This window comes from Lepidothrix coronata, unplaced genomic scaffold (genome assembly GCF_001604755.1).
Source record: "Lepidothrix coronata isolate B3197 unplaced genomic scaffold, Lepidothrix_coronata-1.0 Scaffold168, whole genome shotgun sequence".
Taxonomy (NCBI): domain Eukaryota; kingdom Metazoa; phylum Chordata; class Aves; order Passeriformes; family Pipridae; genus Lepidothrix; species Lepidothrix coronata.
The window spans coordinates 459,422-476,568 of NW_016690348.1; the positions used below are offsets into that span (position 1 = coordinate 459,422).

The 17,147-nt window shown below is 46.3% G+C and overlaps 2 protein-coding genes across 4 annotated transcripts in view; one reads left to right on the forward strand and one right to left on the reverse strand.

Annotated features, from left to right (window-relative positions):
- The window catches only part of VTI1B (vesicle transport through interaction with t-SNAREs 1B), a 14,997-nt gene extending 7,360 nt beyond the window's left edge, over positions 1–7,637 (reverse strand). For 2 of the 3 annotated variants that reach the window (XR_001877173.1, XM_017829747.1), the window contains exons 1-2: positions 7,483–7,637; positions 2,937–2,995 (exon numbers count right to left, since the gene is read on the reverse strand). Coding sequence is in view for 2 of the 3 variants with exons in the window: in XM_017829747.1 (XP_017685236.1) it covers positions 2,937–2,995; positions 7,483–7,597 (174 nt within the window). In the remaining variant the exon portion in view is untranslated. The remainder of the gene's footprint in view (positions 1–2,936; positions 2,996–7,482) is intronic. The other variant, XM_017829748.1, reaches the window with a different exon arrangement.
- A 579-nt stretch (positions 7,638–8,216) lies between these two features.
- LOC108504572 (retinol dehydrogenase 12-like) lies at positions 8,217–16,570 on the forward strand. The gene is made up of 7 exons (XM_017829746.1): positions 8,217–8,373; positions 9,106–9,224; positions 9,999–10,154; positions 10,451–10,555; positions 11,004–11,213; positions 12,970–13,159; positions 15,053–16,570. Exons 1-7 carry the CDS (start codon positions 8,294–8,296, stop codon positions 15,153–15,155), a joined length of 963 nt encoding a protein of 320 aa, XP_017685235.1. The 5' UTR covers positions 8,217–8,293; the 3' UTR covers positions 15,156–16,570.
- The last annotated feature ends 577 nt before the right edge of the window (positions 16,571–17,147 follow it).

Consider the following 17,147-nt stretch of genomic DNA (forward strand, 5'->3'; position numbering starts at 1 on the left):
CTTAAGTGCTTGAACTTTTTTCCCTGAAACATCACTCTAAACTTCAAAATTTGCAGTTCTCACTTTCTTATAGTTTAAGCATTTATACAATGTGGGATCAAGCTCAGCCAGATGCACCTGGATTCGGTTGATTAGAACCAAAAGGGACTATTTTGGCTTTGGAGCTGAGAAGAAGTGTGTGAATCAAAACACTGAGTTTGCAAAAAGTCCTGGGAATTCTAGTTAACTGAATGGCAACATCAGGTGCTGTTTACTTGAAGAGGTTAATAAAGGGGGAACGCAGAGAGGGCTCTGCAGAGAATCCTGAAAACCAAATAATGGTGTGTGCAGCCTCATTTCTTCAGTGCCCATAATACAATGGGTATCAGCTTTGTATCATATCTGTGCAAACAGATAGAATCACAGAATGGTTTTCGTTGGAAGGGACCTTAAAGATCATTTAGTTCCAAACCCTATGCCATGGGCAGGGACACCTTCCACTAGACCAGGTTGCTCAGAGCCCCATCCAAACTGGCCTTGAACACTTCCAGGGATGGGGCATCCACCACTTCTCTGGGCAACCTGTTCCAGTGCCTCATTACCCTCCAAGTAAAAAATTTCTTCCTAATATCAAATCTAAACCTACTCTCTGTCAGTTTAAAGTCACTACCCCTTGTCCTATCACTACATGCTCTGGTAAAAAGTCTCTTTCCAGCTCTCTTGTAGCCCCCTTTAGGTACTGAAAGGCTGCAATAAGGCCATCCCAGAGCCTCCTCTTCTCCAGGCTGAACAATCCCAATTCTCTCAGTCCTTCCCCATAGCAGAGATGCTCCATCCCTCTAATAACCTTCATGGCCCTCCTCTGGACTCATTCCAACAGGTCAATGTCCTTCCTGTGCTGGGGACCCCATATCTGGATGCAGAATTCCAGGTGGGATCTCACAAGAGTAGAGTGGAGGGGGAGAATCCCCTCCCTCACCCTGCTGGCCACGCTGCTTTTGATGTAGCCCAGGATAAAACTCACTTTCTGGGCTGCAAGTGCACATTGTCAGCTCATGTCCAGCCTCTCATCTTCCAGCACTCGCAAGTCCTTTCTGGCAGGGTTGCTTTCCCTCTGTTCATCTCCCAGGCTGTACTGATACCAGGGGTTGCTCCAACCCAGGGGCAGCACCTTCCACGTGGTCATATTAAACCTCATGAGATTCCCACAGGCCCGCTTCTCAAGTTTGTCCAGGTCCCTCTGGATGGCATCCTGTCCTTCAAGTGTGTCAAGTGCACCACTCATCTTGGTGTTTGCAAATCTGCTGAGGGTGCACTTGGTCCCACTGTCTATGTCTTTAATGAAGACTGGTCCCAATATGGACCCCTGAGGGACACCACCTGTCCCTGATGTCCATCAAGACTCTGACCCGCTGACCACTACCCTCTGAATATGACCATCCAACCAATTCCTTATCCACCTATAGTCTGCCCATCAAATCCATTTTTCTCCCATTTAGAGAGAAGGATGTAGTGGGGGACCATGTCAAAGGCTTTACAGAAGTCCAGATAAATGACATCTGTAGCCCTTCCCTTGTCCACTGAGGGAATCACTGCTCATAAGAAGACCAGTAGCTTGGTCAGGCAGGACTTACCCTTGGTGAAGCTGTACTGGCTGTTTCAAATCATCTCCCTGTCCTCCATGTGCTTAAGCATAACTTCTAGGAAGATCTGTTCCATGACCTTCCCAGACACAGAGGTGAGGATGACAGGTCAGCAGTTCCCAGGGCCCTTCTTTCTCCTTTTTAAAGATGGGTGCAATGTTTCCCCCTTTCCAGTCACCTGGCACTTCCCCTGACTGCCATGACTTTTTCAAACGCATGGAGAGTGGCTTAGCACATCAGCCAATTCCCTCAGGACTCTAGGATGCATCTCATCAGGTCCCATAGACTTATGCACATTCAGGTTTCTTAGGTGGTCATGAACCTGGCCATGCCCTAAAGGAAGGACTTTGCTCCCCCAATCCTCAATCTTGCAGTCCACTCACTCGAGAGGTGTGGGAAGACGAGGCTGCCATTGAAGACTGGGGTAAACAAGTTGTTGAGTACCTCAGCCTTCTCCTCATCTGGATCCATTGCACAGGTAGCCATGCCACTGAATTCACACTTGGAACATCCAAGCTTGGCAACTGGAGCTAGGATTTCCAAACCCTAAGATTTTGGATGCACGAATTTTCACATCAACTTCTAGTGACAGCTATAACAAATTCACGGTGCTTAAAGCTGTATGCCAACATGAGCTCTCTCAGAGTATGAGCTCCACGACTCATACATCACCTACACAGATACCCGTCAATAAACTCCAGAAGTTAGGGGAATAAAGCATGTTCAGCTGTGACTCAAAAACAACCTAACAAATAGTACTTGAATATGAAAAGAAAGCTTAATCCATAATGTCTGGCTTAAAAAGACAAGTCACATGGCTGCTTTGGTGCTGTTCCACATCACCTGCTGTCCAGCAAGCATATACAATAGAGGTTTCAAATATTCAAGGTCCCTGATACTTAACTATCAGACTAGTTTAGAAAGATCAAATGGGCTAAAACCAACATTAGGGGGAAAAAACCCCAAGCAACAGATTCTCTACATGCTTGCCCTACAATCTCTAGCAACTTTAACTGCACCTCCATCATTCTCCTTTGTTAACAAAGCAAAGGTGCTATCAAAACCAAGCACTTGAAAACCCCTCAAAATGCACATAAGAATATTTGTCATATTTATGTATCTATATATATAGTTACATACAACAGTCTTGATGAACACAGACACACCTATCAGAGCAATTAATCAAACATTAAAAAAATAAAACATCTGCCTGCCAGAATAGAACCCAAAAAAATTAACATTTGGATGCACTGTCCTTTTAAGGCCACAGTATTTCCACTGTCAGGAAGGCCGGAAGCCCAGCCTTACACTTACTGTCTCATTGGCTTCGCGCTGTTTATCGTCAAATTCTCGAACCAGTTTTTTCTTCTCCTCTGTGAAAGAAAAAGCAGTATATCAGATAAACTACAGAGAAATGACAACAGAACTCCAACTCAATCCATTAAAAACAAGGAAGCTGCTACAGGTGGCTGATTACGGAGACATCAAGTCAAAATTTAACTCAAACAGGAACAGCCTATTCTTATGACAACTTTTCAAAAGGGAGTGGGCAAGAGAGCAGAAACCACTTTTCCAAACGCTGGCCACTACCTCTGGTAGACAAAAGAAGTAATTTTCCAAACTTGAAATATTTTTCTGACCTACTGCCCCCGATGTCCACTTGACAGATTTGCACGTTGAAAAACAGTGTGGAAGAATAGCAAACAGTACACATTAGTGAACAGTTCATAAATATTTATTATTTTTTGCAAGTATTTGGCAAGATTACTGAAGGCTGAAACTATAATTTGGTTTGAACAGAACATCAAGTCAATCTACATTTCCAAGTGAGCCCTGAAGTTCCTGGCAGACCCAGTACTCTGCATTCTCACGGTCATAAGGTACCTAAGTACATGAGGTAAGCATTCTAGAGTTCTCTGAGATAAAAGATGCCATCAAGATATCACCTCGGGTTCATGGATTAAAGCCCAAAGGCCTCCCTCTTCTGGAATGACATTAGTTGTTTGGATCAGCCAACAAAACTATACATTTTAGTTGTTTGAGACAGTCATTTACTAAGATCCATGTGCCTAGGGCTTTGGAGACCAAAGAACAGGTTTCACTGCTGTTACTCTATTTTTAAACAAAACCTTAAGATCTGTATTTTTCATGTGTTAAAAATCAACTGTATCTCTCGAGCATCCACGATCAATGAAAGTATAAATCTGAAAATTCCCTTATCTCAATGGAGACAAAACAAGTTATGTAAGCTTTTGCAAAAAAATTGAAGATGAACACCAGATTGCTCTTGTAGAATACAGCAAATGAAACCAAATTTTATCAGGAGTCTGACAAATATCCACCTAGCTTAATTCATCTCTCTCAGAAGAGTATAATCAAGTCTTAAGTACAATTTTGGGTAGTAAAACATGTAGACTGCCATCTTGGTAAAACTCCTCTAATTTGATTAAAGGTAAAATGAAATACAACATTACAAAAACTTCATTGTGGTAAAAAAACTTATTTGATAATACCTTTTGGTAAACACAGTCCTCTGCAAAAGAAGGAGTTTTTAAACCACTGAGCTCTCAACAGAAAATAGGAAAAATTTTGAAGTGATCAGAACATGGTTATATAGCTCCTCTCACATACACAACACACCTCAGCTATAGGCTTTCCTTCTCAGTTCAAATTCATATTAAGCCCCAGAATTTGAACTGTAGAGAACTTAAGACAGAATTAAAAACCATCATCTAAGCAGAAGTTATGCTCTCACTTACTACAAGGAATTATTATAGACTAAGCTACATCAGGACATCAACTGGTATCAGGAAATACAGTTTCACATCCTAGTTTATTCAGGAGGAAATGCTGACTTAGAAGGTTCCTAAATACACTCTCTTCACCTTCTTCCATATGCAGTTGTGCTGATGCCCTTGTTTGTGTAGCTGGGTTGCAAGCGAAATCATGAAGTGCAGACAAACAGCCTTCAAAAGTCAATAATTTGTTTCATATAGGTCATTTCACTAATCCAATTTCAGCAGTGCCCTCCCAAACCCACTGCTGCCTCAAACTCGTGGAAACCCGGCACAGAACTGCAAAAGCTGCATTTCCTTGCTTCGTGTCCCCTGCACGGACCAAGAAGATGCTGCACTTATAAACGTGCAGTCAAAGAAATGCCAGCTTCCAAAAGGGATAGCATCACCGAGCGGTTTAGGTAAGCCAAGCAGCAACAGCTCGAAACTTTTTCGTTTATAAGCCAACAAGAAATCTGGCAATGTAGCTTGAAAGCGTTCTGCTGGGTCTGTCCAGTGCACAGAAATGCTGGAACACACTGAACGGTTCAGTTCCCATCCCTCTGGATTGAACTGTGACTCAAAGTGCACAGACAGATGCAGCAAAAGGACCCACTCCACAGCAGTGATACCCACATGCTCATCAGCATTCACCTGATTTATTTCCAATCAGTTAGAAACAGATTGAGTAGTAAAGTACAGCAAACTGAAATAATTTAGAGGAAAATATCTGTATTTGAAATAATTCAGGCTGTTCAAAATGCTTCTTACAAATTTAGAAGGAAAAAAAAGTGTTTCTACAGTTAGGAATTTGTCATCTTGTTTATATACAGCGAAACAACATTTCCAAACCTTTGGTCCTCAAAGACATCCCAAGGACTACAGATTCTGTCTTTCCTCAAGTTTTGGACTGTGTCAATCATCTTAAAAGAGTATTCCAAGTTACCTTTTATCATCTCCTGAATATTTCAGGATCAGATAACTCAAAAAATAAAGATATACTTCCCTTCCCATAAGTAAAAGAAGCAAACTAAACACATTAGGAGAGTGGAATGTCTACACCAGACAAATTCCTGATTTATCTTAAACTCCCTAGAAACACTTTCAAAAAAATATTATCAGGATTTTTTCAGGAACAAATTTAAAGAGCAGAACAGTCATAGTAAAATTCCTTAGCATGTCTAAAACTTCTGTTGGGGAAAAAAAATTACAAAAAAAGCATTACAAAATCTGTTGCCTGTAAATACTGCACTTAAGCCAGCGGCTCAGAATTCATTGCTCAAGACTACCCCAGTTCCAAGGAGAGAAAGTTTTATTTCACCAAGAAACTGACCATTCCCTGTTCTACAGGGAAATACTGATTTCTACCAGAAGGGGTATTTCTTCTCTTATGCTTTTTATCCTGGTGAAATTAAGTCAGTTTTGAAATTATTTGCAGGTTTGAACACCTTTCTTGCACCAAACTTTCTGGAAATGCTGATGACAAGGATTGTGACCCTGAATTTAACTCATTAAATAGAAAGCCAGCTAAGAAACAGGATATTAAGCTTTTCATAGCCTGTGTTATCTAGCACAGCCTGGTATATTCTGGATAACCATTTTTATGATTTTACACAAAATTCATCAATTGTGGGAGAATGAGATGAGAGAGCAGAGCATGGATGACAGCCCCTACCCATTGCTGGGGTACAAAACCCGAGCTGAGCTACAGCAGCTCATGACAGCCATGTATCATGTTTCTCATAAGAAGAGTTTAACCAGAGGCATTCAGTCACATTGGTAAAATTCCCCTTGTCAGATCACTTCCCTTTCCGGTTCTCAGAACACTGCAAATATCGAGAACTGAATCAGAAGCACACAGCCTTACAGAGAAGTATTCTGCCACTGGTGTGATATAAAGAGTACCCATAAAATCAGGTTGTGCTCCAATACCACTTTGAGTGGCTAGATACATAGATTTTTTTCTATTTTGTGGATAGGAAGTGCACAAACCAGACTTTTAAAAGAGTAATTTAAAATGTAAACCTTCTTCAGTAAAGAAATTCCCTACAGATGCTTGTGGGCACTTGTGATAGTAAAAACTAATTTTAATTCTGTCAATGAGCTTTTAAACACGAGCCAAACACACACACACACATACACACGCAAAGGAAAAAACTCCAAAACCAAAACCCCAAGGGCACTGCAGTTGTTTCAGAACCAATTAGGTTGGAAAAGACCTCTGAGATCATTGAGTCCAACCTATGAGTGAACACCACCATGGCAACTAGATCCAGTGCCACATCCAGTCTTTCCTTAAACACCTCTAAGAACAGTGACTCCACCACCTCCCTGGGCAGTCCATTCCAATATCTAATCACCCTTTCTGTGAAGAAATTATTCCTGATGTCCAACCTGAACCTCCCCTGGCACAGCTTGAGGCCAGGTCCTCTTGTCCTGCCGCTTGTTACCTGGTGGAAGAGACCAACCCCCACTTGGCCACAGCCTCCTTTCAGATAGTTGTAGAGAGTGAGAAGGTTATGCCTGAGCCTCCTCTTCTCCATGTTAAACAACTCCACTTCAACTAGAAACAGCACAAAACAACATCCAAATAACACCACCTCCTCAGAGGCGATGCTTTGAGCCCAGCACGGCTGCGCTTGGCTCTGGGGTTGAAATTTGCCAGCCCAGAGGAGCTGCTCCAGGGCAGTAAAGCCACACACCTGCAAAGCCACCAGGACACGGCAGCAGCTGAAAACAACACACGGCGAGGCCAGACCTGGCACGGCCACCCGCCCCCTCCAAGCAAGTGCTACCCAAAGCGAAGTCCCGAATCCCTGCAATTGCAAATCTCCAGGGTGTCTCGGAGGGACTTTGCCCCCACCCCCCCGGCTACACGGATACGTCTGTCTGACAAGCAGCACCCGAACGACCCCGACACGGCCCCGCAGCCGGCGAGGCCGCCCTGGTCGGAGGGACGGCGGCCCCGGCGACAGGGATCGGGGTGGCCATGTCAAGGGAGCGGCCGAGCCCCGCTCCCGGGGCAGCCCCGCCCGTGCCCTCGCCCCGGCCCCGTGGGACGGCGGCCCCCCCCCGCCCCGCCTCACCGGCCGCGCTGCCCCGCAGCCGCTCGGGGACACCCCTCAGGTCTCCGTGCAGCCCGCGGAAGATCTCATGAAGCCGCTCCAGGTGCTCCGAGGAGCCTGCCCCGCGGCCCGCCATTGCCCCGGACGGTCCCGTCCCCCGCCCCGCCCGGCGCTTCCGGCGCCGGGGGCGCCCCGCGCTGCCTGCCGGGAGCTGCAGTCCCGGGGGGAGTGCCCGCCCCGCGCGGGGGCGCTTCTGCGCCGCCAACACCGCACCGGGAGCCGGCACCGGGAGCCGGCACCGCCCTGCTGCTCCCGGGCCTCGGCCCTACCCGCGTGGGCATCACTGCTTGCGCTCTGCGAGGGGGAATAACAGAAACCTCGGCGGGGGGTGTGAAAAAGGTGTTCCGGGCGCCGCTGCCGACAGCCGCCGCTGCGCTGCCTCTGCAGACACTTCGCGGCTTAGTAATTGCGGAGTGCGAGTATGACTGCGGCTTCAGGATGAACACAAGGACGCGGGTCGGAGCCGTGCTCTGCCCGGGGTAAAGAGCAGCGAACTGCTGGTGTGAAGCCGGCCAGCCTCCCGCTGCGCGCGGTTACTCGCGGCGGGGGCACTCCTGCAGCGGGGAGCACGACCCGCAAAGCGTCCAGCACCGAAGACCCCAGGAACATCTGGTGCGGCCGGCTTTTTCAGGAGCGCTCCGCGTGCCGCGAGGGGCGTGTCCCGAGGTGTCGTGGGCGTGTCCCGGGCGGGCGGTGCCGGGCGGGGCGGGGCAGGGCGGTGGTGTGGTAGCGGAGCCCGGGCACCGGCAGAGCGCGGGTAGCGGCGGCAGCAATGCTCAACTGCTGGGGAGCTGCACTGGGCGCCGCCGTCTCCGTCCCAGTCCTCCTTTTCGTGGCAGCGCCCTACATCAGGTGCGTCTTACCGAGCGCGGCCTCGACTCTTCGCGCGCGCTCGACCCCGCGGAGCGGCGGCGGGTGCTGAGGGGCGCGGAGGCGGCGCGCGTCGCGTCTGAGGGCGGCCGGGTGTGCCCGCCCGTGTGCGTCTGTGTGCGTGCGTGTGCGTGTGGTGGGAGTGTGAACAGCGGGAATCCCGTTCTCCAGCCCGCGCTGCGCTCAGGAATCATTCAGGCTTCCCCAGCTTCAGTGCTCCGGTGCCACTGACACGCTCACGGCAGGAGCTGGAATGCTCGGGGGACGGGGCTCAGCCCTGGCAGCCAGCCCTCCTGCCCCCCCCGCCCGGCGCTCCCCTGGGTCTGTCCCGGCCCCGCACCGGCGGCGCTCGTGGAGGGACGGCGGGGGGCGGGGCCCGCGTTCTCCTTAGGGCGCGGCGGCGCAGCCCATTGGACAAAAGGCCCGGAGCGCGCGGCCGCAGCCAATGGGAGCCGTGGCCCCACTTGACGCACGGGCGGGACCGGGGGGCGGGGCCTGGCTCTTCAAAGCGGGAGGCTCGGGGCGCGCTCCCGATTCCCCGGTCGCGACACGGCCGTGACCGGCCTCCTCGGGTGACAACGCCCATGAACCCCACGGGGCCCTGAGCGCAGCGGTGACCCCCAGTGTTGGGGCGAACGCCGCGGTTCCGGGCGCTTAGCCCTGGCCCTAGCCACCTAAGGAGGCTGAGGTGACAGGTGCCGTCCCCTCTTGCAGGAGGTATGTCGCTGGAGGACGGTGTAAGTCGACAGCAAAGATGGAGGGGAAGGTGGTGATAATCACAGGAGCCAACACAGGCATCGGGAAGGAGACTGCCAGAGACCTCGCACGGAGAGGCAAGTCACAGTTCATCAGCAGGCATCCCTGTGCAGCTGGGGTGGCCGTGCCTGTGTGTCAGTAGTCCCTTTTCTGGACCTAAGGGAGGAGTGTTTCATGCTTACATTGAAGTCAATTTGATTCCAGAGTTATGGCAGATGAGCCCAAGTGTTGGTCTTCCAGAGGCTGTAACTACTGAGGTGCAAGTCCCCAGTTCCACAACTGGTTTCGTTGCTTGAACTCCAAAAATGTGCCTTGGGTACATGGAAATGCTCTGCACTGCAACTGGTTTGACAGGACTGGGGAAGTTCCTAGTTATCACTGGGTTCTGCTTGTATGAAGCTGGGAAATGCTATAGGTCCACTGCTGTATGCTTTACTTATTCATGTTTCAAGCTAATTTGGTTTTTTGGGTAACTGATAAGAAGATTAAACTACCTGTTCACAATCCGTTTAGAAATTACGCTGGTATCCAAGTACCTCTATGTGCCCCTGATTTGACATTCTCATACCAGTCTTGTGGTACATACTCCTGACCTGGAAGAACCTGGACAGAGGCACTTCAGATGTTTCTTCTTGGTCTGAAAGCATCCTTTGGTTGAATCGTAGCTTACAATATAGTAGGAAAGGCTTTGTCCCTTCCAGCTGCTCCCCTGACTGATGCCAGTTCCCCAAAGAAAAAATATATTGTTCGTAATGCTGTGCATAGTCAGCCTGCTTGTTGTAGCCTTGATCATCCAGTGTGCTCCAGTGATCTGTTTCTGTTCTTGTCGTTCTCCCCTCCCCTCCTTGCAGGTGCAAGGGTGATCATTGCTTGCAGAGACATTGCAAAGGCAGAAGCTGCAGCCAGTGAAATCCGAGCTGAGACAGGGAACCAGCAAGTCATTGTGAAAAAGCTGGACTTGGCTGATACGAAGTCCATCCGGGAGTTTGCTGAGAAATTTCTAGCAGGTACAGTCTCTAGATCATTCTTTTCAGTGAAAATATTTTACCAAGGACTGCCATCTGCTCTTCTAGCCAATGCTAAATCCCTGCCCTGTGTATCTCTGTACCATGCTGGGTACTGTGGTTCACAGCAGGGGCAGGTCAGAGGCCATGAGCTAGTTTGTGGTAGGAGACATATCTGGTTTGTTTTTTTTTATGGCGATGTGGCTGCAACTCAGACAGCAAGACATTTTTTGGCTGACTTGTGCTGTCTGTCTTCATTCTCTGTTTCCCTGATTAAGGATGTCTGTTGTTTCTTGCAGAGGAGAAGGAACTCCATATTCTCATTAATAATGCTGGGGTAATGTTATGCCCTTATTCCAAGACTGCTGATGGCTTTGAGATGCATATGGGAGTCAATCATCTTGGTAAGGCCAGTGGAATCATGTTTGTACTCAATATAGAATCACAGAATAGTTTGGATTGGAAAGGACCTAAAAGACTGTGATCTTTCAACACCAATATCTGTGGCAAAATTCCAAAGGAAAATCCTGCTTTCAGATTTTCTCTTTCTCATTCTTCCTTCTTGGGGAAGGATGGAAGGCCAGAGTTAGAGTTCTGGAGATGCAATGTGGTGTATTTGCTTATCATGGATCCATTTTAAGTATCTGTACATGTTACTTGGGACATTTTGAAATGTATGACAACTCCAACTTTTTGAAGATGAGGAGCAGAACTTGAAGGCCCCAAGAAAGTTTAGCTGTTAATTCCAGGGGGTTTTGCTTTTCCTGGTCTTGAAGTGAGGGCAGCAGTAAGATACAACATATAAGCAAGCAGGGGGACCCTTCAAAGGATGACCTTTCATCTCACCCTTAGGTCATTTTCTCTTGACTTTCCTCCTGCTGGAGCGTCTGAAGCAGTCTGCCCCAGCCCGCATAGTGAACGTGTCCTCGCTGGCTCATCACGGAGGCCGAATCCGCTTCCATGATCTCCATGGTGAGAAGAGCTACAACCGTGGCCTCGCCTACTGTCACAGCAAATTGGCTAACGTGCTCTTCACCCGGGAGCTGGCGAGGCGGCTGCAAGGCAAGTTCCAGAGCCAAGTGGAGTGTTTTTCTGCTTGGGTTTTTGTGCACTGTGGATGGGGAGAGTGGATTGAAGAGAGGTCTGGAAATCAACTATGCAGAAATTGAATGGTTTGAGGCAGGTGTCACTGAGAGCTTTTTGCAGGAAGAAGGTATCTCCTGTCTGTGGAACCAGGAGACTTAGAACACTAATTGTCTTTACAACAACACGACAGAAGAGTTTAGTAGCTTGGCACAGTTGAATGTATCTCCTTTTTATTTGGTGCTTGTCAAAAACTAGCTGCATCCACACAGACAGTTGTGGTATGTGAGTGGAAGCTGAAAACAGAACTGCAACTGCAGTCTCCAAATAGAAAAGCTAATGCACACTCAGTTGCCTTAAATGTTGGTGGGTGGTAGAACAAGCATAAGACTAGACAGTACCTCTTAAGTCACAGCATCTGTCACAGTCGTGTCATTCACTCATCAACTTAAGTAGTATTTATTTACTAAAACAGAAGCAGTGTCTTCCCTAGGAAATTACTATTAGAGTAAATCAAAAGAAACAGGTGTTCTCGAAAGCCTGATGGAAACTGCTCCAGTGTCACAGATGAGTGATTTAGAACGCTTAAAGAATCACCATCAAAGGTATTAGCAAAAGTGGTTTTAACATGATGTCATAAAAGTATGACTTAACAGAGTTCGATGGCAAGGTTCACTCTATTACTCACTACGTGGAAGAAATTTATTAAGAAAAGTTGAGTTAGAATGATTCACACAGGTCTGGAAACATAAAGGGTAAGGAAGACCCTCCTGTTGAGTCCTGAAGTTCAGATTGGACCCCCTGGCTTTCTAAACTCCTTAGGGAGCCTAGATGCGGCTAGGTCCACTCTTAGTCTCAGACTTGGACAATGATTCATGCCTAATGGAATTATTTATACAAAGTTTATAGTAATTAATACTGAGTAGCTATATGGATTAGTAATGTTTCCTCAGTATTAATTCAGCATGCCATCAGTCACTTACTGAGGATCTGTTGCAAGCAAGGATCTCTCCGCCTGAGTAAGGAAGGCTTTCTTAGTCTCAGGTAAGGAATCTCTAAACCTTGAGAGGCATCCATGCTCAAGGGGAGAGTCACCTGGTGTGCAGTCCAGTTGCAGTTTGGGCTCAGCTCCAGATGGGCTCATCCAAAGGTATGCTGTTGCGAAAAGGTCTCTGCCTTGAGGAGCAACCTTGAGAAGTGACTCAGCTCAAGGGGAGATCGTCACCATGCAGTCACACTGCCTGGTAGGGAGAGCTCAGAGAAGGCTCACTTTGGCTGTCATACTCATGGAATAAAGTGGTTGTCTGGTAGTCAAAGTGCATACAGTGGGAAAGGTACACATGAGACTCATTGTATCCACAACTCTCTTTGTTCCTTGATAAATCAGTCTTGGAAAAGCCACATGCTACTTGTGTTAACTGCATGATGCTCTTCCAAATTCCTGTGCACTGATGCTCACTGTCCTCTTTGTGGGTTTCCTAGAGAAGTTCTTGGCCCAGATAGGGCTCAGGCCTTTACCAAACTACTGCTGGTTTGGTTAAAAGGTCAAGTGTATCTGTGACATTCAGCAAGCAGTAACTACAGAGGACTTCACTTAGCTCTCTCTGTATCCAAGTCTGGACTCCTCCTTTAAGTTACAGAATATCTGCAGGTAGAATTGAAGAGTATATATATATCTTTTTAAAGACACTTTGATGCATATAGATTTGTCCTGAACTACTTTATTTTGCCATAGGCACTAAAGTCACAGCAAATGCTCTCCATCCTGGTTCTGTCCGTTCTGAGTTGGTCCGGCATTCATTTGTAATGACTTGGCTGTGGAAGATATTCTCCTTCTTCTTGAAGACACCTTGGGAAGGAGCTCAGACCAGTGTCTACTGTGCAGTAGCTGAGGAACTAGACTCTGTGACAGGACAGTATTTCAGGTGGGTACAAGCTGAAGAAGTGATACACTGTGGAAGGCTACCTTGTTGGCTGGGCAATATGAGAGTTACTCTCATTCTTCATTAAAAAGGGACGGGGTATGAGGCTGTCTGGTAAGACTGAGGGTGACAGATACTAGAACATTACCCCTGCCAGCTCTGTTGCAATTGTGTTAGAAAAAATCCCTGGCCTGTGTAACACTTCATGCAATAGCAGGTCCTTTAGTGCCAGGAATATCAAAGTACGGGAATGGCTGTCACATGCTCAGAGCTTTAATCTGATCTGAGACTTGGGAAAAATCACTTTTCTGAAGAACTGTTTAGTTAATGAGGTCACTTGAGTCAATTCTGGAAAGACCACTTTGGTTCTCTTTGTAGTTTCACCCCACTGGAGCAGAAGGGGCCTGTGCTCCCAGGTAGCTGTGAGGGCTGATGGAGCTGTAGAGCTAGGAGGTGAGATTTTCAGGTCTGACATGTGACAAAATAATTTGATTCTCCAGCGTGGCAGACCCACGAGCTGGCAGGGACTCCTGCTGGGATGCTTGTCACTCTATCCTGCAAACGGTCTTGTGTAGCTCCCACTACAAAACCTGTTATTTCTTGGCTACTTTGACTTACTCCAGGACCCTGCACAGTCATGGCTTTTCCCATCACCAAAGCTACAGCCTGGAGCAGTTCCAAATCATCATCACCTTAGATTTGAAGACTGCCATTTGAACAGATTCATGCATATATGTCTGTCAGCTTTCCACTGGGTGTAGAGCACTGTAACAATCTCATTTTTTGGAAAATGAATGTGAAAATTTTTCTGTCTTCCCCTCACCCCCCTCCCATGGATGCCTTTGGAGCCTTTGTGTCTTTGCAGAGCTTTCCTCCTGTAATTCGTGACCAGATTAGTCTCTGTAATGACTTTGCCTGATCTTTATTTGGGAGTTTGTAGTATCTTAATCAGACTTGAACATATAAATAGATGTCTTAATCTTCCCTGAATGACTGTCCATCCCAGGATAAAAATGTAGCATTTTATGTGCTGGAGTACAGAAAACTGATGGATTTTAAACTCAGGAAAAAAGGGAGTTTTGGACTTGGTGGGAAATTAGTAGCTTCAACAGTAATTCACAATTAACATTGGACTAGCCTAAAATCATTTTCACTTTCCAGGCAGTAGAGTATAAAGCACAAGTACAGACATTAGGAAAGGAATTTGCATGCTACAAGAAGACAGGTAGAGTACACCAGAGTCATTTCGGGAACATCAAAGATTGTGCACTTGTTCTAAAAACACTGGGCTGAATGGAAACCTTACAAGATGCCATTTCCTCTGTGCTCTGAAACTCCCACTTATTGCACAATCTAGCATTACAGATGAGAACACAGGATCTCTATTCCAGACAGAGTGCTGAGAAGAAAGGAGCCACAGTTCAGAGGATAATGGAAAAGGGAATAACCATGCATGGTTATTACAGTGTGATTATTCTTGGGCATATCATGGGATGAATAGGATGGGATAAATAGCTTAGAATGAAGGGCTGTTTGAATGGCTTTTTTGTAGCGTTTGCTAGAAAAGGTGCCCTGAAGAAGCTTGGTTAGCCTTAATAGCCCATTTTAGTGGTATTAATGAGAATGTAAACTAAAGAGGTTTCTTTAAGAGTTAAAACAGCAGATAAAATTAGACTTGTTCTTGGTGCTTTTGGGAGAGATTCTTCCTTAAAAGCTTTCTCATGGTGGCTTAGCACCAACCCTTGCTCATTTGCTGTGTAGCTTCCCACTGTTCTTCAACTGGTCTTGAACTAAACTGATAGAAAGCAACTCCCTTATCTTAACACAGACATTTCAGTGTGCTAATGCAGATGGAGATCTTTGACTTAACAAATTAAAAGAATGTTCCTCTTACAGTGATTGCCAGCCAGCATACATATCTCCACGTGGCCGGGATGACGAGACAGCAAGGAAGCTCTGGAGTGTGAGCTGTGAGCTCCTTGGCATCCAGTGGGACTGAGCAGTGCAGACCTCCTGTGTACCTGTGATACTTCTCTGGGGAAGAGCACTGCTGAGAGACCTCGGGAGTAGAATGCTGTACTTCAGCTGCCCCAATGATGGCTCTATGGGCACAACCTACTTTGAATTTCTGGAATACTACACTTAAGAATTGAGATTTGTAAGCAGTCACACTCTCCTCCCAGCTGGAGAATTAAAGCACTGATACAGGGAGCAACCTTTGCTTGGTTTATCTCACACAGCAGCCCAAGGCTATTGTCCTCCGGCTTTAGAATAGAAAGGGAGGTTGGAGTCTTAGGTTTAGATTGTGAAGAAAAAAAAATTACCTTAAATAAAGTTTGGTTGTGGTTTTTTTCCTAACAGCAATAGTAAAAAGGTAGGACTCTAAACTTATTATCTAAGGTTATGTTCAGTTCCTACAGTTTGACCTGGCAGAGTGAAAGTACTCTAGGATATTAGATTTTCTGGCAAGTAAATGCAATACAAATGCTCTCAAGCACACAGAAACAGGTGTGGGCCTTTCTGTGCCAAGTAATAGGTAAAGTTTCTAAGTGGAATAATTTTTCTCTCTAAGTAGCTGGAGCCTAGCCACTGAGGTATCTTGGCCCTAAGTGCCCACTAATTGCAGTAAGTTCACTGAGGGCTGGGCATATCTTCCGAGAACTCAGGTCTCAATGCAGGTGACTGGGAGGTTAAAAGTTGCAGGATTGTCAGAATTGTGCATGGCCAAATTATCTTATTAAAGAAATCAACATCTCTCCTGTGAAACACTGAGCAAAAGATGGTGTAAAAATTGTCACAGTAAACCCCCCAGCTGCACTTTAAAGGACTATAGAACCTAGAAAAGAGAGAGTAAAAAACATCTAAACTATGTTAAAAAATATTAAACAACTTCAACTGAGACTTGAGCTTTAAATGACACCAAACTGCCCAGCTAAATAGCTGAAGCAGGAGCTGGGACTATCTTGGTATTACGGTTGAGCCAGCTACAGCACAGGAAGGTAAGACAAATCCTGCCATTTGTCTGCCCAGCAGTTACTGGCCTTGGCTGGCAGTCTGCCTGAGCAGGACCACACAGCTTGCACTTCCCCAGGGCAGCTGGGTCAGTCCACATAGCAATGGGATTGCTCCCTTGGAACTCTAGTGCTACTTGGTGCAAATTGCTAGAGTCTGATCCATAATCAGAGATTATTTCTGAAAGAGTTAAGCAGTCAGAGACCACATCTCATTGGATTATCTTCTGCTTCTGAAAAAAAGTCTGGAAATTTTTGGACTTGCATATGAGCCTGCAACTCTGACCAACTGGCAGTTTTGGGAAACAAATGCTAATTCTAATTTTTTCTGTCTGGATGTTACCTATGCAGATCAGTCCTGTGCTACCTCTGAGCAATACTAAATAAAGCTATTTTCCTTTTACAACAGGAGACTGTATCTTCTTTCAGAAATGTTGAATCAGTTTATTTGGTGTTGCTATTATCTGCACCTGCCTTACTAATGTAGAGAACTCAGTTCAGGTAACATTTCAGAGTCCATTTGTGTTTCTCCTTGTCACTCTACCTTTTTTCCCCTCCCTCTTTCCGCTTCATCCTGATTATGAAGCTAAATCCACAACTACAGTGTAGCAGTAGAATGCTACCTAGCATTGGAGACTAGGCTTGCTTTCTCTGTGTGATTCTCTGATCTTGAAAGTAGTTTTCAGGAGCAAGAGAAACCATTTTTTAAAAAGCAGAAAGTGTCTCTAGCGTGAAATATTTTAGCCCTTGCAGGTCAATGCTCTTTGCAAAGAAGTCTGACTGTAGATTTAACTTAAGACATATTAAATTACACATTTCCATAGAGAGACAACCACTCATTTTGACCTTGAGCAAGTCATTTATACTTCTCAGCTGATCTGTAAAAAAATGAGGGAACTAAAGCTCATTTAGCTGTGTCAAAGGGAAGCTTGTAAGGAAGAGTTAGATTAACTAGCAAAGCTCTCTGAAGAGGATTACTG